Source organism: Schistocerca piceifrons, chromosome 7 (genome assembly GCF_021461385.2).
Source record: "Schistocerca piceifrons isolate TAMUIC-IGC-003096 chromosome 7, iqSchPice1.1, whole genome shotgun sequence".
In the NCBI taxonomy this organism is placed as follows: Eukaryota; Metazoa; Arthropoda; class Insecta; order Orthoptera; family Acrididae; genus Schistocerca; species Schistocerca piceifrons.
In genome coordinates, this window is record NC_060144.1 from 134,630,005 (window position 1) to 134,652,129 (window position 22,125).

At 39.2% G+C, this 22,125-nt stretch overlaps 1 protein-coding gene across 1 annotated transcript in view; it reads left to right on the plus strand.

Moving 5' to 3' along the window:
* LOC124804706 (dmX-like protein 2) overlaps positions 1 to 22,125 on the plus strand; it is a 327,684-nt gene that overhangs the window by 283,678 nt on the left and 21,881 nt on the right. The window contains exons 55-56 of the mRNA XM_047264965.1: positions 6,398 to 6,606; positions 11,625 to 11,769. Coding sequence (XP_047120921.1) covers positions 6,398 to 6,606; positions 11,625 to 11,769 — 354 coding nt within the window. The remainder of the gene's footprint in view (positions 1 to 6,397; positions 6,607 to 11,624; positions 11,770 to 22,125) is intronic.

Genomic DNA, 22,125 nt, shown 5'->3' on the forward strand with positions numbered 1-22,125 from the left:
CCCCCCCCAATCTTCCCCCCCCCCCCCCCCCCCCAAGAACCAGCTACAAAGGAGTGCCTCCTCATCACCCTATAGCATCATCTGATGGACTTCTTATTGCAGTCCTGCCACATGTTTATCCTACCCCATCAGAGGCCAGACCACCTGTGAAAGCAACCATGTCAGATATCAGTTCTGCTGAAATCATTGCTCAGCTTGTGTATTGGTATGGCTACCAACCAGCTATCCACCAGAATGAATGGCCACCACCAAACTGTGGCCAAGTGCAAAGTGGACCACCGTGTTGCACAACATTCAGCGGAACACAACATGCTTGATCTTAATGGCTGCTTCACAGGCTGGGCCATGTGGGATCCTCACCTCCAACACTAGCTTTTCCAAACTGTGCAAATGGCAGTTGAGTTATCCTTGCAACAGATTTGCCGCCCCCAAAATCACCCCAGCCTCAAGCTACGGCAACTATTGTTCTCGCATTCCACATAATGGTTTATGCCCCCTATCCTATCACCTCCTCTGCCAAACCACTTGCCTATCTCTTCCCCTTTTCCAGTCCCTTTTTTGCCCTTCCCTCCTTCCCTAAGAGCCTCCAGATGCTGAACAAGGTAACCTTGTCTACCACGTCTAGTCCCTGCATGCTCCGCCAGGCAGCACTCTTTTGTCTTCCCCTGCCCATATCTTACTATTCCTTTCCAACTCCACTACAGATTGTTGCTCCCACTCAAAGTGTTTCAGTTTCAGTCTGGCCTGAACAGCCAGAGATAGTCATGTGCATGAGTTGTTCTTGCTTGTGTGAGTGTGAGTGTGTGTGTGTGTGTGTGTGTGGTGATTTCCCGCCTCCCTTGATGAAAGCTTTGGCCAAAAGCTTAATATGTAACAGTCTTTTCATTGTGCCTGTCTGTAACTCAACATGTCACTGCTAGTTTCAGTACCACAAATATCTTGATATAAGCTCACTGTGGATGTTCAGAATATTCCATTACTGACAACATATGGTCCATTTTAAATAACTATCAGTGTTTACATTCACAATCAAGGATGTTAGGTACAGTGAGCTCAGAAAGTCCATTACACATTGTACACCATGGCACACTCATATGTAATGCAACTGAGCGTTTGCAGTACTCTCAGGTAAAATGATTGCTTAAAGAAGCATTTCTTGAGATACAGTGAGACATGAAAGCAAATAAATAGTTACAAGTCTGTAATTTATGCAGTGTCACAACATTTCTATCACAATATTTTCTCCAGTTCTTCAGTCCAAATTCAGATAATTTCAGTATTTAAACTCAATGTATTTTCAGGGGTTAAATCCTATTGTTGTTTTCTTAGTGGTCCATAAAATGGAACTAATTTTGATTAAAGTTGTAAAGTATTCTTTCATGATATTTTCATTCACAAAATAAGATGACTCAGGAAAAATATCTTATACATCGGCACTAATCTCTAGTGCATGAAGATCTGTTTTTCTGCACCTTATTTCTGCCAATAATTGTTTTACCCTTGCCTAACAGACACGCAAATAGTTACATGGAGTAGTCATGGGAACAAGAATAAGTCTCGTTTATTCTTTGATTTATTTAGAGAAATAGTTTTCCTGGCTTCTGGTTCCAATACATAATTTGAATTAAATATTACGTTCTGGGCCTGGAGGAAAAGAAAAATCAGTCCATACACATCCCTTGAATAAGATACATATTGCCTGTGAAGAAGCAATACCGAGGTAGAAGCAAAACACAAATTTTACAGGAGAGAGAAAAAACTGTCTACAATTACTGATACATTTCATAGGGGTGTTAAATTTGCAATGTAGCACAACAACAAAATTAGATGATATCAAAAAGTGAAACTCTTTAGAAAGTTTATTTATGACAGTAGGCTGCCTTGGTATGTATTGCAGAATATATTACTTATGCAGTATTTCTTTGTCAGAGTCTTCTCTATGACTTCACTTTTCCATTGTTTTTGGTGCTGAAAAAGTTAGTAACAACACTGTTTTGAAACATTAATTATTTTTTTATTGAAAGACTTCACAGAAACAACTTGAAATATGCACACTGTTCGCTTAGTTCTGTTACTGTCTGTTCATCTCTTCAAGAAAAATGTGCCACATGCCATTCGAGCAGCAACAAAGAATTACACCACCCTGTCACTTCAGAAACAGTAACCTCCAAGTAGATCATTCATAACATATGTTGACATAATACCAATGACAATAGTTTGTGAAAAAGGAGTAATCTAGGCAAAGGACTTCATAAAGTGGTGGCTTTTTTTCTTGCCTCTAGATATTGAAGCATATTGGCTAGGAAGATTAACTCATGTCCTGTGAGCTCGCACTTGATGGAACTGTGAAATTGGTCACAGTGCATCTGAGTATGACTTTTCTCCAAAACCTTTTGCATAATCAATACTCCAGTATCAGTTGCTAATCTTAAAAGAACCTTTGATAATATCATGTTTCATTTCTGATATGTGCAGCCATCATAATCTAAAGTGACTTGGACGGGATTTTCCTTAATCATTTTGGACTGGGTTTCCAGTATACACAAGGCAAAACTTGATGCATCCATTTCACCTTGCATTTCATTGAACCAGCATCATAATGCACCATGTCTCTCTAAATTGTACAATGTAAAGCTATGATCAATCAATTTTGTTTTATAGTAATCTGCACTACTTGCATGGCCTGTAAGTCCATGGAGTACATTGAGCAGAGCTTCCGCTGGACATCCTTTTCTTATTTGCAGCCTTGCCTGTGGTGCTTCCACATGTCTTCACTAACATTTCTGAGCCTAGAACTTCAACAAAAGTCATACTGGTCTTTCTTGGGGGAAAATAAGCTAAGATTACCCTCTTTGAAATTCAATCTAAAGGTGACCCAATGTATTGATATAACCTTATTCGTATTACATTTTTCTTTGTAGGGTCCAAACAGCTGTGTTTGTACTGTATTGTAGACTCAAGGTACAGCTTAGAAGTGGATTACATGCAGTAACGTGTTGGCAGTTTCAGAAGGCAGTCCGGGAATTGTTTTATGAAAGTTATCTTGGCTATTCTCTACACTTGATTGATTCAGGAACATTCTGATTGTGAAATAGGGTTCGTCCTATGGGTTTGAATTATCTAACTAATATCGAACAGCCCTTTCTTCATTCCCAAGACTATTGAGAAATGTCTTTTCGCATACTTTGTTTTCCCATCTCATTACACAAAAGATTAATTGGGCATGCTGTCTCCTGGATTCGCCAGTAATCTGGACGTTTCATTGGAGTTATGTCCACAGGAGTGAGTGCGTAACTTTTCCTGTGGTACCGTGACATTGTTTCCCAGAATGTGTTAAATACTGTCTGCTTATTACTATCAGATATTGATGACACTTCCTTTAAATGGACTTTTGACATGTTCTTGCCTCTCTTGGAGTATCATGAGCAATTTTGCCACTTCGACTGTCTTATATTCAATATATGCGTATCTATGCATTCTCAGTATTGTAGTGGCGTTTGTCTCACATTCTTCGGGGCAGGCTTTAGACTTACTTCTCCTGTCACTGCTTATCATATTCTGATAGTTATCTGAATTTTCTGGTAAATAATAAGCACCGCTGTGTGTAGTATCATGCTGAAATAACTAATGCACAGAATGAGTGAAGTGTGGTGTTCTGATTTATATCACAATAAAGCAGATGTGGTACTGCTAAATTTCATAGTTTTTGTGGATTTCTGTTAATGCAAGATAAATAATTAGAGAATTTTCTTACTGCTGCCAATCACTTCAGGAAGGAAACTCCACTTCGGAATGCTAACTTCATCAGATAAACATTTCTTCCTCAGTAAAAAGATTGTCTTGTAAAACTCTGTCCATTTTCATAAACCGAAGTTACAACCAAGGAACCCTTTTCGAACATTGGAAGCAAACAACGATATACTGTGGCTACACATGCACACATTGGCATTTATGTGATGTTGTTTACCGCATCCAAAACACACTAGTTACATGGTATTTCATTCTTTTGCAGTTGTGTGGCATTTCCATCTATTTGTCACTCCTATCGTAAATGTGACACTGTGTTAGCTCATTTTCTTTGTAAATAGTTAAAAATCCAGCATTCTGGTCGTAAGATCAGGTGTGCAAAGTCAAGGATACAAACTGACTGAAAAAATACAAATTTGAAAGTAAGTCAGTCAGCCGGTATTGTTTCTTCAATGACGATATATTACCATTGTGAAGTTCAACAGTGCTTGATTATTAGAATTGACGAAAAAACCTTCACACAGACTAGGTGTACTAACTTAGGGGAACACAGAGTGACCATCTTGTAAACAAAGTCTGTATATACAGGGTGATTCAAAAAGAATACCACAACTTTAGGAATTTAAAACTCTGCAACGACAAAAGGCAGAGCTAAGCACTATCTGTCGGCGAATTAAGGGAGCTATAAAGTTTCATTTAGTTGTACATTTGTTCGCTTGAGGCACTGTTGACTAGGCGTCAGCGTCAGTTGATGCCAAGATGGCGACCGCTCAACAGAAAACTTTTTGTGTTATTGAGTACGGCAGAAGTGAATCGACGACAGTTGTTCAGCATGCATTTCGAACGAAGTATGGTGTTAAACCTCCTGATAGGTGGTGTATTAAACGTTGGTATAAACAGTTTACAGAGGATGGGTGTTTGTGCAAAGGGAAAAGTTCTGGACGGTATCTGGAGATGTTAGAGAATTGGCTCGAACAAGAAGCACAACAATTCATATTTCAGCAGGATGGAGCGCCACCACATTGGCACTTATCTGTCTGTAACTACCTGAACGTCAACTACCCGAGGCGATGGATCGGCCGCCAGGCAGCCCGTGACAGAGCACTTCATCACTGGCCTCCAAGAAGCCCTGATCTTACCCCCTGCGATTTTTTCTTATGGGGGTATGTTAAGGATATGGTGTTTCGGCCACCTCTCCCAGCCACCATTGATGATTTGAAACGAGAAATAACAGCAGCTATCCAAACTGTTACGCCTGATATGTTACAGAGAGTGTGGAACGAGTTGGAGTATCGGGTTGATATTGCTCGAGTGTCTGGAGGGGGCCATATTGAACATCTCTGAACTTGTTTTTGAGTGGAAAAAAAAATCTTTTTAAATACTCTTTGTAATGATGTATAACAGAAGGTTACATTATGTTTCTTTCATTAGATAAACATTTTTAAAGTTGTGGTATTCTTTTTGAATCACCCTGTATTATACTTTTCAGCTTCAGGTCACACAACTGGTATCATAATGGCTTTCAGCTTCTTATCAAGCCTCATGAAGAATTTAAGATGCAAATGATCACACTTGATAACCTGTTTGTCACATTTAATCATCATCTTCAGATCTGAAAATAAAATAAAACATTTTTAAACAGGAAATGCTCACTAAATGTGGTAGAAATTACTGTACCACCAAACTGCCCAACTTGGGAAAGAGAGGCTCAGTTTTTTGTCAAAATGTGAACACTTCTCGAGGAGTCACCCTAAATTCTTGACACTTCAGCATGCACCTTACAGCTCAGATTTGGCCTCCACATCATTTCTCTCTCTCCCCAAAAACAAAACAAAACAAACCCATGGATTGGTCCACTTCAAAGTATCACAATTCACCCGTGTAGGATTGTGAAACGTTGCTTACAACTTTCCCCAAGGTATTGCTATGGAAACTTCAGTTTCTGGTTTCAGATAATGAACTGATGCATTTAACATGAAAAGGAATATGTTGGGCAGATCTGGAAGTAATTTAATAATTGTAGAAGTACAAGTTAGAACAATTTCAGCTACTGAAAAGTACCAAAATTTTATTTAGATTGCATCCTGTACATATTTTTTAAGCAAATAGGCCTATTACTAATTCTCTTATCATCGATGCCATCTTTTATTCTTATTGCCATCTTTGAATTAACTGTAATATGAATAATGGTGTCTGTGCTGACACTCCAGGGAAAGATGTATGAGGAACCTCAGCAGTGCATCAACAGTCGTTTAAATCTAATGACAAGTTCTTCATGTATATTTTACTCAGCCCCATACGTAGCATTTAACATATGGCATCTTTAATAAAGATAATGTTGTTTTATTGATTTGAGTTGAAACTGGTAATGCTTACTTTAATACAAAACACATTGTGAATTTGATTTTAAATAAAATTTTGTGCATAGATTTTTTATTATTTTTTAAAATCATTTTTAATGAGAAATTGCAATATTTCCTCAAATCTTTTAGTGAACTTTATAAATATAATTGAAAAATAATATCTTCAGCAAACTCTTGATAAAATTCAGTCACTGCCTTAAGCACCACACGAAAGAACATATTATTGCAGAGCTTTGCTATATTTCTGATATTTTATCTAGAGTTAATCTTTCTTTTTGTTGTTGTAGACCTCACAGGCTCTCAAGATGGGTCAGTGCAGATGTGGGAATGGTGTCAGCAGCATTCTGTTGCCACTCCCAGACCATCTGGAACATTTGCAAAGGTGACTCGGGTGCGTTTCAGTGAACATGGAAACAAATTTGGGGTTGCTGATGGAGATGGAAATGTCAGCCTTTGGCAGGTTGGCTTGTCAAGCAATGGCAGCCGTCCTTTCTTTGTAAGTACTTTTTTCTTCAGTAAAATATTTATGTACCTATCTCTTGTCTTGCAGCAGATGATGATAGCTTGATTATTTTATTTTGGACATGAGTTGTCACTAAAATACTTCTTCAGAATATGTAAGCACATCAAAATTTTATTTTTTTTGTTGTACTCCAGTTCATATAATATGTTAAACATATAAAATTATAAGTGCAAAACATTGTAATGCAGAGTTCATAACTCAGGAAAACATCCTCAACCGTAATGGAATTCCAGTGAAATTGTAAAAGAATTGTGTTTGTCTGTTATCGGGTCATCGTTCTGTTTTGTTCACCGTTAGTTCATCAAATGATATGTTCACTATCAATGCTGAGAGGAAATTTAACTAGAAGGAAAAAACAGTAGCACATGCACGAGGAAGTGACACAGTGTCAAAAAATAATTTTAAAATACTCAAGCTTATTGTTACTTCAAGAACTATTTTTAAGTTGATATGGCTTACGTGCATACCCTAAGACTGTGTGCAGCAGTGGTTTGATGCTTGAATTTAATATATGTATTCATTAAGTTTTCAAATCGTACATTGTTACATGTTTTAATTTCGTATTACAGCTGTGATGAACCAAAGACACTGAAACACTCATCCGTAACTGTACAAAATACATGACTATCTCTGGCTTTTGTGTACTTTCAGTACATGCATGACTTCCACATGTAACATTTCATCACCAATGCCAGATATTCGATGGTCTTTCTACAAACATTTCTACAGAACTGACTTAAATGCTCTCATGACATCTTTGTATACCAAAGCATTTATGGGTCACCAAAAGGAACCCCCTCCAGTCAAGAACATTCAGATTCATTGTCATAATCTGGATCATAGCAAGGAGAACCATTGTTCTCTTCTCCAGAATCTCAGAATCTACCCCCTAACCCATTTCATCTAGTCCTTTTCAACTCAGGTATTTAATCATAGTTTTACTATACTTTTACTTCTTTTGATGGTTTATATCTAGGCTACAAGTTTTTTTAAGTACTATTTTAGAATGACAAGTGTAGCTGTTTCTCATGTAATTTATTTAAATGCCAATCTCAATGCTGTTGTAATGCTCCCATTGAGAAATTTGCTCATTCTTTTTGTGTTTTGTAGACATATCTGATGATTGTACAGATTGAAACTAGTTGTACAGTAAAACATTTCTGGTCAGAAACTGGTTTTATAGTCTACATGTTTCAGTAGTATACATTAACCTCACCCGTTCCTTTTGCGACAGGAACACATCTGTCAGTGTTCATCTTCGTTGGACTTGTTTTAGGAACACATGTCATTAGTGCTCTTTTTGCCATTCTGTAACTGCATGACCTGCCTGTTGTGTATTTATTTTTTATTACATCTAATTTCTGCTGGAGGACATAAAATTTAGTGCAAGTGTAATAAAGCTTACATCGTGGACACAGTTCATGCAGCTAAATAATGGCTAAAAAGCATGAATGACGAGCTCATAAAGCAAATGAGCTAGTCAGCTGTAGCTGAATTAAGTTAAATATGTTGTCAAAATACAAACTTTACTAATGTTTGTGTTTTAGCAAAAACATCGTATCAGTGCAAATGTAAAGTCGGAGAGGTAGTCGGGATTGTTAAACATCCAAACAGTTTCAGTCACCACAATAGAATTAGGCTGCTGGCCATTCAGTTGCTGGCCATTAGTTTTGCAAGGATGCCACGAGTGTGTGCAAATGCAAATGATGTATCACTCACACCCTGCCCTCCAACCCCTTCTACACTAAATCACAGAAATGTCATTGCATAAAAGTCGTAAATGTTTCTGGTGATAAATATGGAAAATATTAAATTTGCCAGTGTTTGACAGTGCACCACAGTGCGCAGCCGGTCTGTGAATTTTATTTTGCTACTGACTCAGAGACACATGTCTCCCCCTTTCCTGCCTCCCAGTATCTTCACTGAAGAGCCAAAGAAACAGGTACACCTGCCTAATATCGTGTTGGGCCCCCATGAGCATGCAGAAGTGCCGTAACACGACTTGGCGTGGACTTGACTAGTGTCTGAAGTAGTGCTGGAGGGATTTGCCACCATGAATCCTGCAGGGCTATCCACAAATCTGTAAGAGTACGAGGGGATGGAGATATCTACTGAATAGCACATTGCAAGGCATCCCAGATATGCTCAGTAATGTTCATGTCTGGGAAGTTTGGTGGCCAGCGGAAGTGTTTAAACTCAGAAGAGTGTTCCTGGAGCCACTCTGTAGCAATTCTGCATGTGTGGGGTATCGCATAGTTCTGCCAAAATTGCTCAAATCTATCGGAATGCACAATGGACATGAATGGATGCAGTGAATAGGCAGGATGCTTATGTATGTGTCACTTCTTAAGAGTCGTATCTAGACGTATCAGGGGTCCCATATCACACCAATTGCACATGCTCCATACCATTATAGAGCCTCCACCAGCTTCAACAGTACCCTGCTGACATGCAGGGTTCATGAATTCATGAGATTGTCTCCATTCCCGTACACATCCATTGACTCGATACAATTTGAAATGAGACTTGTCCGACCAGACAACATGTGTTCAGTCATAAACAGTCTAATGACAGTATTTACAGGCCTGAACAAGGAGTAAAGCTTTGTGCCGTGCAGTCATCAAGGGTACATGAATGGGCCGTCAGTTCCGAAAGCCCATATCGATGGTGCTTCATTGAATAGTTCGCATGATGACACTTGTTAATGTCCCAGCATTGAAATCTGCATCAATTTGTGGAACAGTTGCACTTTTGTCATGTTGAACGATTCTCTTCAGTCGCCGTTAGTCCTGTCCTTGCAGGATCTTGTTCCAGCCATAGCGATGTAGGAGATTTGATGTTTTACCAAATTCCTGATACTCATGGTACGGTACACTCGAGAAATGGTCGTACGGGAAAATCCCCACTTCATCACTATGTCCACAGCTTGTGGTCTAGTGGCTATCATTGCTCTCTCTGGATCATGAGGCCCAGGTTCCATTCCCGGCCAGGTTGGGGATTTTTCTCTGCCCCGTGACTTGGTGTCTGTGTTGTCCTCATCATTTCATCATCATCATTCGTGACAGTGGCGAGATTGACTGAGTAAAAATTGGACTATGTAAAAATTGGGACTTTGTACAGGTGCTGATGACTGCGCAGTTGAGCGCCCCACAAACCAAACATCATCATCACTACCTCGGAGATTCTGTGTCCCATGTCTCGTGTGCCAACTATAACACCATGTTCAAACTCACTTAAACCTTGCCATTGTAGCAGCAGTGACTGATCTAACGGTTATTCCAGACACTTGTTGTATATATAGGCATTGCCGATCGCAGCACCGTATTCTGCCTGTTTACATATCTCTGTATTTGAATACACGTGCCTATATCAGTTTCTTTGGTGCTTCAGTGTATATGCCCCATTCTTTCCTTACACAGCTTGTCCCATCCCAAAAGCACATAACAAGTTGGTCAAGACACTGAACACACATTTGACAGGAAAGGGATTCAAATTCCCGCACAAGACTTCCACAGTTTGATTATTCGTGATTTCCACAAATCTATTAATATCAGTTTAGTTTATTATCCAAACTAAATATACATTACAAGGTGTTTCAAAATGAATATACAGGTTGTACCTCTTTGTAGCATTTATTATATTCAACTTACAACAATAAATTGTACATCAAATGAAAGAGCAACTCAGACAGTTTTGTTTGTATATCTTTGCACAAAGGGAAGAGTTATTCCACATGGAATAACCAAGAGTAACTGAAGAATGTGTTGAACGAGTGAGTGTCTTTCATGTGGAGACCCAAAAAAACCCTTCGGAAGGCTAGTCGTAAATTAGCAATTCCAGTGAGTCTGTGTAGAAACTTTCAACGACACGCTTAAACTATGTCCTTATAGTTTTCAGTTCTTACAAGTTCTAAAGCCTTCAGACTATAATTTAACTGTCAAGTTCGCAAATGAAATGTTGCTGCACGACGAAGAAGATCTTCTGGATCGTGTCGTCTTCAGTGATGAATCAACATTTCTCCTAAGTGGATTTGGGGAAACATACACAATGTGCGCAACTGGGGGTCACCCCCATTGTTGTAGCATCTGTGTTCTACCTGACCACACACAAGATTCACAAATCTGCACTCGTGCACCTCTGAAATTCACTGAGCAATCTGCTATTGAGCTGACCGAATGTTCTCCAAACATGCTGTATGTAAAGATTCTTAAGACACTCTTAAAATATTTTGATAATTATTATCACCACAAAATGGATAGGGGCTACAAAACAACCTTTCATTTTCATAAATATGTTTGTCAGATCATGGGATGATGCCACTAAGAGTTCAAATTGTGCCCAGTTTCTGTTCCATAGACATATCCTGTCCTGCTATCAGTTATACATTACGCATATATGTAACTAGTTGTAGTGCTCTCTTGTTGATGGACAGAATTTGTATAGCTCAAAAATGTGAAAATATAAATATGAATCCATGTGCATATAAACAATGAATGTATTCTCTGTGATGTAACAAGTGGGAAGTAACTGTTTGTCCCACCAAGTGCATTAATTAGATATAATTTTACATGAAAAATGTTTGACCGGGCTATACTTCTTAACTCTCTTGTGTTGCTTATCTTGTTGTACCATTACAACTTACCATTTTTTCTATGTGCCTCTTCCAGTTCTTCTCATCACACACACACACACACACACACACACACACACACACAGAGACAGACCAAAAAAAAAAAAACCACAACCTGCCTGACCCTCTTGCACAATTAATTTTAACATTTCATTCATTCTCTGTAGAGCAGATATTTTCAAGATTCGACCATCTCCCCCCCCCCCCCCCCCCTCCCTCCCCCCTCTTGCATCCACATGCTACTTTTTTTCATTTATACCAAGTTCAAATTTCCATTTTCAATTATTAATCTGTGACAGAAATTATTTTGTCATACAGATGAAGATGAAGTAGTAGAAAAATCATTATTTTCTTGTTACAGACGTACCAGTGCCACAATAAAATAACAAGTGATTTTGTATTCCTTGGGTCATGTAGCATGCTGGCTACAGCTGGCCACAGCTCAGAAAGTAAAAGCGTTGCATTGTGGGATTCGTTACTACCTCAGAAGAAAGCGTTGATAACAGGTATGTTTCTTACTTTGTGTTGTTTATTGAGTGCCATTTCATCTGAAAAACCTGCCAACCCCTTCTCAATAATATTACATTTCTAAACATTTGTGCATTGTATAATAAACACAATAACTGACTCTGAGCTCTCTGAGCCAATCATCATAAAAATAGGTTTAAGACAAGAAAATTGCTTGGCACCCCTGCTGTTCAACTGTGCTTTAGAATACATATCTGTTATTACTTTTTATGTTGTAATTTCATGTACTGACACGTTCCATGACCTTGGAGAGTTGCTCCTCAATTTGGTCCTACGGAACTTGACGTGTAAATAAATAAATAAACAGTATATCACCAAGAACACCTACAACAAGAAGAGCCTGTCAATAGCAACAAAATCAGTGACTCAATCAGAAATAACATACGCAAGTGAAACCATCTTCAAAACAACTGACACTGCACAAATAAACAAAATACTCAAAATAAAGACAAAAATCATCAGAAGGTCCATCAACAAATCGTACCAGAAATATGGATACTGGAGAGTAGCTACAAATGAAACAGTCTACAAGGAAGTAGAACCAGTAATGAGTACAATCAGGAAGAAATGCATTTCATTTTTCGGACATTTAATCAGAACACCAGAGAACAGGATCATCAGGAGCATAATATAAAAATTGTGGAATAGTAAGTGCAACATTAAGTGGATTACAGAAATCAAGGAAGATACGGATGAGCTATAGATTATATTGGAAGACCTAAGACACAAAACTGACAAAATCAGGAAACTCACAGACAAACAAACCAGACTGCAAACGAGAATCAACAGACAGACAATAGAAAGGGTGATTTCCGATGAAGAAAGAAGGATGAGATCCAAGAGAATGAAGAAGTACTGGGCTGACAGGAAACTTAAAAATTCTTTGTGTGAAGTTGGCTAGAGTGGTCCAATGAAGGCTATAAAATGTAAATAATGGTAATAATAATAAACACAATATCCTGCACAGTAACTTCTCTATATTTATGATTTTTATTTATATATTAAACCTTTAAGAATTTAAATGGAATTTAAGTCATTATTTTGTGTACACCCATCCATACATACAAGAGTACATATATACATCATGAAAAGGATGTTCAGGATGGAATAATGACAATATTATGAAATAGATTGGATGCTACTCACCGTATAGAGGTAATGTTGAGGCGCAGACATGCACATCAAAAATACTGCTATACATTCAAGTTTTTGTCCAAAAGACCTTCTTCTAAAGTAGAAAACACACTCTTACTCATGCAGGTGAAACTCGCACACACATGACCACTGTCTCTTTCCACTGAGGTCCGTCCTCAGTGGCCAGAGACAGTGGTCTGCAACACCAACATATCGTCTATATCAGGCTCAGCCAAGAATTGCGCCCAGCGGGTGCACCCGCGCCCCGTGGGTGCCACGCAGTGTAGTTCAGCACCCCGTCCGCGACCGTGTATCGCTAGTGTCGGCATAGGGGCGAGAGAGACAGCTGAGGAGCGAGTGAGATCGCACAGCATTGCTCTGCGCTGGACTGTCCCGTGGTCAGATCCAACCTAAACAAAATAGCAGAGGAAGCGCAGCTGTGTAAAAGAGGCCGATGAGCGGTAAAACAAGGAAACCATTTACCGTTTAGGTAAAAACTAGTGTTCATGTGGCAGGATTGCTACGCAAAGCTTTAGACAACAATATCCAAAACAAGAATCGAAGAACATCTTAGTTGTTCTCTGACCCACAGCTTCATTCTGTTAGTACTGCACATGCACACTCGTCATATGTACAATAAGCGTCTTCTGAAAAATATCAGTTTCTTAAATGAATTAGAGTCATAAATATTCTATTTTAGAAATAACTTTATCTAAGGGATGTAGAGTCTCATTCTCACTGTTAGCAGTTACAAGTAAACATTTTTTGTTATACTTCGGGCTACATCTCTTTGTATCCCTTTTCAGAGTTAAGAAATCGGATCCTTATTTTGCTGTTTTGTGCATAATAATTTTAACCGACCAAGTTTGAAAACTTATTAAAAAATAGGATTAAGGATATAAAGCTCTTTAATTCTTACAGTCAACATTGTTAAAAGAGACAATTAACAATTTACACTTTTTTCTTTTTCGAGGAAATGGTTTTGTCAGTGTTAGGTACAGTATTCCCTGAGACTGATAACCTCAAAGAATTAGTCAAATTTTTACAGGGTGTATACAACCCGGGACAACTGGGATATCCGGGAAAAACCTGGGAATTTTTTCATCCAGGAGAAAACCGGGAGAAACCCGGGATATTTTTAGAATTCCGGGAATTTTTCATCGTTTGAGTTTTCAGTTAAATTTTTGTAATTTTGTCTGGTAAGAACCGATATTCTAACAAAGGATATTACTGTATCCCACTACTGCAGAATAATACTTCAACAATAAAACATAAACGAGAGAAAAAAATGAAAATAACTTAAATTGCAAAGGAAATGCGCCATATACAACAGTGACACACAGTGCTCATGCAAGCGTCTGCCAATCAAAAATGTGTCAAAGGCTTTAGGAAGACTATGCAGTGCTTCATAACAACAAATTGCCTCCAGTGAGCGTGAAGTCGAAACTGTTTACATTAGATTTGTTTTAGCAGTTACGCGCGAGCACATGCACATGCACAGTTGAGTCATGTTTGAGTAGTGATTCTCCCACTTCTGGCTACAGAATGTGGCTGTTGGCTGTGCGCAAGCAGCTAGATGCTACCGGAAAAAGGGGGCGCCAAATTCATATTCTTGGGGAAAAAATACTTGTTTCACAAACACCTAGCATCCAGCGCACGTTTGTCTATCGATTATTAATATGATTTTGAAATGCATCCCTGTTGGTTTTTGAACATTTTTGAACACATTTTAAGTTGCTTTCTGAATGAATCATAAGTTGACTTTTGAATGCATGCATAGTGTACGTAATGTTTCTGTCAGGAGAATCTTCGTCGCATCTAGAAATAAACTTTCCACAAACAAAAGGGGGCGGGGCAATAAGAGCTGAGGGAGTAAAGCCGAACGGATGAACGCCAATCACTGTCTGATCGTGTGGTTGATGGGGTTTGCAAATGATCAGCATTGTTATAATTACTAGCGAAATCCATAGATTCAGGCTACCAGAATGGAAATAAACGACTAACAGGAATAACAGGTGAGAAAGATTACGTATTATCTTCTCGGTGTATCCAAGAAAATGAAATTTTGACAGAAATTTGACCAGATCGCTACACTAGTAAGGACCAGTTGTACAGACCCCAGCTAGCAGACGCGTAAGTTCTATTGTGGAAGTAATGCGGAAAAGTGTCGTTCGAACACGTAATAACGCCTAACTGGAAAATAATCGCAGGATAACTAAACTTGTGATTCTGACAGGGTTAGTGAAGTTAATCAGCGAACAAATTTTGACAATGGTAGCAATAGCTACAGAATTGATCACAAGATTGTTAGAATGAGGAAGGAGAAGAAACGGGGACATCACACAAATTATAGAAGAATAAGACGATTCCAAATTTATATAAAAATTTCGTAATACTACTTTTCGATCTCATGCTTGAGAAGCTGGTGCGTATGACTCAAATATGAAACTATTTCCTAACATAAAGCTTTTTGCTTGTAGTAGGCCTGATAGATATTTGATATTGGTGCTTCGTGGATTATATTCTGTCGTGTTATAAAAATGGCCATTTGTGCCAAAACCGTCTCGTTTAATTTGGTGTGTTACAAAAATTGCTGCCATATTAGAAAGGCCTATTTTGTTTTTATCTAGCAGACAGTGACAAAATAGACGTAATCAGGTCGAGAAACCACACCAGTCTTGGGTATTATTTGTATTAACAGCTTTTTCAGTATTAGATAACGACGTTTCGATTTTTCATGTAGCAAAACGTTTGACGAACTTTGATGAGGCAATAGATTCTTTCGCAGAAAGGAAAGCACGCCATGTAAAGCTGTAGCAAGATTAGAGAGGAAAAAATGCTAGGAGCTAAGGTTTGAAGAAATGTGTAATTTCTTGCTTATCTCTTTCAGTAGTGGTTTTATATAGCCTATATTTAATTTTATGTCACACAAAACAGCAAGTTATTAACTAATAGGCAAAAAAGATTTCAGATTTTCTGAAGAGTTATTGTTCTCTTGATTACAAAAAAAAATCCCATCCGCTATTAATTGCGAGATTTTTTAAAGAGGGGCAGGCTCTCAATGTCCACTCGCCTGAATATAGTTTGGACGTGCGGTAGAAAAATGCTTTATGAAGAGGCGTGGCACTGCACTTTGGCATACGTAAGACTAATTAATATGTCTTATATTTCCTCAAATACATATGTTTTATGTTTCAGACTTTTTAGAAAGATGTGCGCTACAAGATGAACATATTTTGAAAATTCGATTTTTTTTTTTAGTATTGACTCTGTTCGCAAATGTAGATCCGGGGCTGATGCACAGAGCAGTCTGAGTTATAGTGGGTAGTCTCCGCATGACACGTGTTTACATTAGTTTCAGATTTTATTTTATTTCCACCTTTCTGACAGTCAAGCATTAATCGCCTTGCGGAACAATGAAGTTATTTTTGTCTGCTCGCTAAAGAAATTTGACTTTTCTTAACCTTTTCCGCAGAGGCAGTCAATGTATTTGAAATGAAATGTTTAATTCCACAGTACTGGCTAGTTTCAACTGTTCGCTGCATTTCAAGTGCACGTTTTCATTTTCTAGCACGTATGGCATTATGTCATAATAAAGAACCAAACATGATATAATACAGTACTGGTGCTCCAAGAAAATTTACATCCCAAATACCACACGGAAAAGCTTAATATCAGGTCGAGGTCTACATCATTGGGAATCCGAACATACGAATGTGCCCTTTAAGTATGCACTTTAAATGTGCACATTTTAATATTATTCATGAAATTCCAATGCTCTTGCAGTATCCTCTGATGTCTTGTTTCTTTTATGACATAATGTATGATCTTTCAATGTTTTACACGTACGTACATACGGGCTTCCTACGTCATGATAGCTACCCAAGCATGGTGTCACCTGTTATCTGCGTTTTGTGGCAAGTGCTGAAACGAACCTATTTCTAACAGGTCGCGGGAAAATATTGCGAATAGTGGTTTGAAAAGCGTTACATTCAAAGTAAATATTCTTTTACGTAAGTTGAACTATGTGCAAGAATGTACCATGAATTTATTAAATCACAGAGCGTTTGCCTCTCATTTAAAAATCAACTCTTTGATGACGCGCCATTTAGAAGAATTTTGAACCCTGAAGATCAGACATTTATGGCATTATTAAAAATTTTACTGGCACGTTTGTGTGATATATCTTAAAGTGTAACACGCGCAAAAAAGATCAACAGTATATGCGAAAGCTTAGCTTCTCTTGCAGCTTGAGAACAATATTATATGTGAAAACTTTGCTTTTCTTGTAGCAACACTATGTATATTAATTTAAACTATTAACTTCCCTGTTTGTGTGTTCGTGCTACTTAACAGTGATCTTACTGTTGGCTGACTACATCACGTGTCCCATGCTCTTAATAACCGCTGTCATCGGCTGGCAAGATCACGTGACATGAGCTACAAACAGCCTACAAAAGTGCATCGAAATCTCAATTTCAATTATTCGGAAAGTAACATGCAGTGTTTGGTGGAATTCCAGTGTATACTTTCATAATGCGAAAATACGCAGCGTAAATTTTGCTGCACATCAAAGATGTTTCCAAAACGTGTCTTTTTCCCTGAGTTTCGTTTTCTAAAGTGCCGGGATATTGTACGCCCGGGTATAAAACCATAACCACTCAAAGAATTGATAAGGGAAAATATACTGTCACCCGGGAAAAACTGTATTTTTAACCGGGAAAAATCCGGGAATTTTTTTTCATTGTCCATGTATACACCTTGTTTTATCACCAAGTAATGAACAGTTCTTAGATTTAGCAAGCTTTAAAAGAGATGTACGTGGAACCAAACATTGAGAGAACTTAGGCCGCGTGATTGTGCAAAAGAGGATATTTCTCTTGTGGAAGACAGCTGTAAAAGTCATCCAAAGTTTTACACATGAGAAAGCGGTCCTTCAGGCGGATATTGCACTGCAGGTCAATCAGCTCTAGTTGAAGCACTTGTGAGACGTCCTATGCCGAAGGGAAAATGGGCGAACAAATATGTCTAAGGCCGACTGAAGCTCACTTATCTCCAAAAATCTGTTTTCAAACCTTTCTTGTAATTCACAAATGATTGCAATATAATCTGAAAAATCCACATCGTCTTTAACACTGTCTAGTGCAGGAAAGTGTCCACAATTATTCTCGCACAATTGTTTTTCCCACAAATTTTTATTTTTTTATTTTTTATGCTTTAATCATCTGCACTAAATCAATGACATAGTGATTTTCGCGTTGCAGTGAAATGTTCAAAGTATTTAAATACAGTAAGGTCACTAAAAAAAGCCAAATTTGCCACCCACTTAGGATCACAAAGTAATTCTTCTGGACGTCCTTTCATTTCCAAAAAGGTATTTATTTCGCCCCTCAAGGAGAAAAACCGATGAAGCACCTTTCCTCTGCTCAGCCATCTTACTTCGGTGTGGTATGGGATGTCCAGGTATTCCACTTCGATATCAGCCAGAAATTTTTTAAATTGGCGATGTGTGAGTCCGTGCGAGTGAAGTTAATTAACCGTTTGAAGAACTGTGTCCGTAACATTTTTATGTTGACAATCTTCGCACAAAGTGCCTCCTGATGTATCAGACAATGGACTGTTGTGAATAAGGAACAGCCAACTTCAGCCATTTTTGACCTCATGTAACTAAGAAATCCAGTGCATATCCCTCGTAGTGCAGGGGCTCCATCCCTTGTTACACTGGTCAGGCGTTCCCATTTTAAACCCATTGACTCAAATACGTTTTCCACAGCTAGAAAAATATCCAAACCCATGGTTGTGTCTTTTAATGGTATAACATCGAGAAATTCTTCGGTGACCCGCAGATTGTCGTTGACATCCTGAATGAATATGATGAGCTGAGATATGTCCACAACGTCCGTGGACTCTTCAAGAGCGATAGAAAGTGAAATGAAGTTTGCCGCTCTCTCCATTAATTACTGCTCCATATCTGAGACCATATCTTCGACTCTGTGAGCAACAGTTTGAGGCGAAAGAGCTATTTTTTCAAATTTTCCCATGAGGTTTGGTAGACAAATACAAGCCGCCGAGTCGACCAGGCAATCCTTGATGAGATGCCCAGCAGCAAAGGGTTTCCCTGCTTTCCCAATTCTCAGCGATCATTTGTAACTTGTGCACAAACTTTGCCCACCTGTTTCCTGCTCGTACCACACCAAAAAAGAACATACAATAAGTTTGTACAATCCTGTTTTTAAAACACTTTTATCACTTTAACAATTAATTCTTTCATTCATTGAAACTCAAATAAAAAAACTAACAAAAAAGATTGGTTTTAGATGCGTTTTCCCCCAGTTCTGCTGAAAAGGACAGCGATGTGTGGTCACAAAATAAATTTTTATCTATTGCAATATTTGCATACAGCGGCATGGCGAGGGTCAGCGGGCGGACTGCACAGCCAACTAAGCGACACGTCTCAGCCACTGCGACAACATATGGATTCACCTGGGGCGCTGGCCGCGGGCACTAACGCCCCAAGGGCAATGCGTCATTCTGCAAATTAAAATGTTGTCTTACATTCGCAGATTAAACTAGGTCTTTTTTGCATTGGGTAAGAGATTAAAAAAGGGGTCATCTTACATTATGCTTGGACAGTTGAAGTCATGCATGAATTTAATTTGAATTTGGAAGGTTTGGAGGAGGAGTAGTGACCACTAGTACAAACATCTAGAGGGGAGTATTGAACAGGCAGCAAATTTCATCATACTGCCATCAATATGAATGTATACCACTCAGGTCTCACATTACACCATGTACCTTGGCTTTTAATGAATCTACTATGTTTCAATTGCAGTTCACCTGAATCCATTTGTAGTTAAATTTACTTTAAAACTGGGCAAATACTTAACACTAGTACATATTTCAACAGGAGACAAATTAATTGTAACAAAAATAAGTTTTCAGAGAACATATGAAAGGTGGTGCAACAAATGATACGTGAGCTTCAACCACATTGCCAAAGCTCTACTGCACTGGTTGGATACAGCATTAATCCAAAGTACACACATCAAAAAATTTTTTGCATCACCCCGGTTCCCAGAACTCCTGAAGATAGACGCTGACTGGATATTGTATTACTGACACAGTGCTTTGACTGTTCATAGACATCACAAAACCCACCCAACAATGTAAACAACTATGCATGAGCAGCGCCTATTAGGCGGAGGAGGTCCGACAGCCGATCAGTTCCAGTCATTCCACCAAGAACGAGGTACACAGCTCATGTTGTCTGTAGTTCAACCATGGCTAGACAGTCAATACCATGATTCGATCACGTCCACATTGTTACTTTGTGCCAGGAAGGCCTCTCAACAAGGGAAGTGTCCAGGCATCTCGGAGTGAACCAAAGCGATGTTGTTCGGACATGGAGGAAATACAGAGAGACAGGAACTGTTCATGACATGCCTCGCTGAGGCCACCAAAGGCTACTACTGCAGTGGATGACCGTTACCTACAGATTATGGCTCGGAGGAGCCCTGACAGCAACACCACCATGTTGAATAATGCTTTTCGTGCAGCCACAGGACGTTGTGTTATGACTCAAACTGTGCACAATAGGCTGCATTATGCGCAACTTCACTCCCCACATCCATGGCGAGGTCCATCTTTTCAACCACAACACCATGCAGCGTGGTACAGATGGGCCCAACAACATGACGAATGGACCGCTCAGGATTAGCATCACGTTCTCTTTACCAATGAGTGTCATATATGCCTTCAACAGGACAATCATCGGAGACATGTTTGGAGGCAACCCGATCAGGCTGAATGTGTTAGACACACTGTCCAGTGAGTGCAGCAAGGTGGAGGTTCCCTGCTGTTTTGGGTGGCATTATGTAGGGCCAACGTACGCCGCTGGTGATCATGGAAGACGCCATAACAGCTGTACGATACGTAAGTTCCATCCTCCGACCGATAGTGCAACTATATCAACAGCATATTGGCAAGGCATTCGTCTTCATGGACCATGCACATCTTGTGAATGACTTCTTTCAGGATAACGACATTGCTCGATTAGAGTGGCCAGCATATTCTCCAGACATGAACCCTGTCGCACATGCCTGAAATAGATTGTAAAGGACTGTTTAAGGACGAAATGACCTACCAACCACTTTGAGGAATCTATGCAGAATCGCCATTGAGGAGTGGGACAATCTGGGCCAACAGTGCCTTGATGAACTTGTGGATAGTATGCCACGACGTATACAGGCATGCATCAGTGTAAGAGGACGTGCTACTGGGTATTAGAGGTATCGGTATGTACAACAATCTGGACCACCATCTCTGAAGGTTTCGCTGTATGGTGGTACAACATGATATTTGTGGTTTTCATGACCAGTAAAAAGGGTCGAAATGATGTTTGTGTTGATCTCTCTTCCAATTATCTGTACAGGTTCTGGCACTTTTGGAATCGAGGTTATGCAAAACTTTTTTTGATGTGTGTAGTATGGACTAATGTGGGGAAACATCCAGAGCTCAGTTAGGGATACAGGAAAGGAAACACTCATGGGAAACCCAGTGGGCAAGAAGATCTGGTTTGGAAAGGAATGTGCAGCTGCCCTGGAAAGGAGAAAGGAAGCCAGGAACAAGTGGCTGAAAGGGACAAATCTGGCACAGGCCAAAGCACAATTTGAGTAGGTCCGAAAGACTACACAAGCAATTCTGAGAAGAGCAAAGAGGAAATACATAAGGAATATCATCATTGAAGCAGAAACAGACTTCAGAGGACAAAAGACTAGGGAAATGTTTCTGAGGGTGAAGTACCTCTGCAAAGGTCACCAGGCCAAGCAGAAATATGTCAAAGATTCCCGTGATAAGATCCTGATGAACGATAGGGACATAGCTGAGAGATGGAAAGAGTACTTTCGACAGCTGCTAAATTGTGATGAACCCGAACTGCAGTTTGATTTCCAGCACCCAATTACAGCCGATGCAGACTATCCCCCACCTACCCTGGATGAGATAAAAACTAGAATCAGACACCTTAAACAGAATAAGAGTCCAGGTGAAGATGGTATACAGGCTGAAATGATCCTGGCAGGAGGAGGGAAACTTGCAGAAAAAATACACCGACTGATACAGGCGATATGGACCAAAGAAGAGCTACCAGGAGAATGGAAAACAGCTCTGATTTGTCCAATACATAAGAAGGGCGACAAACT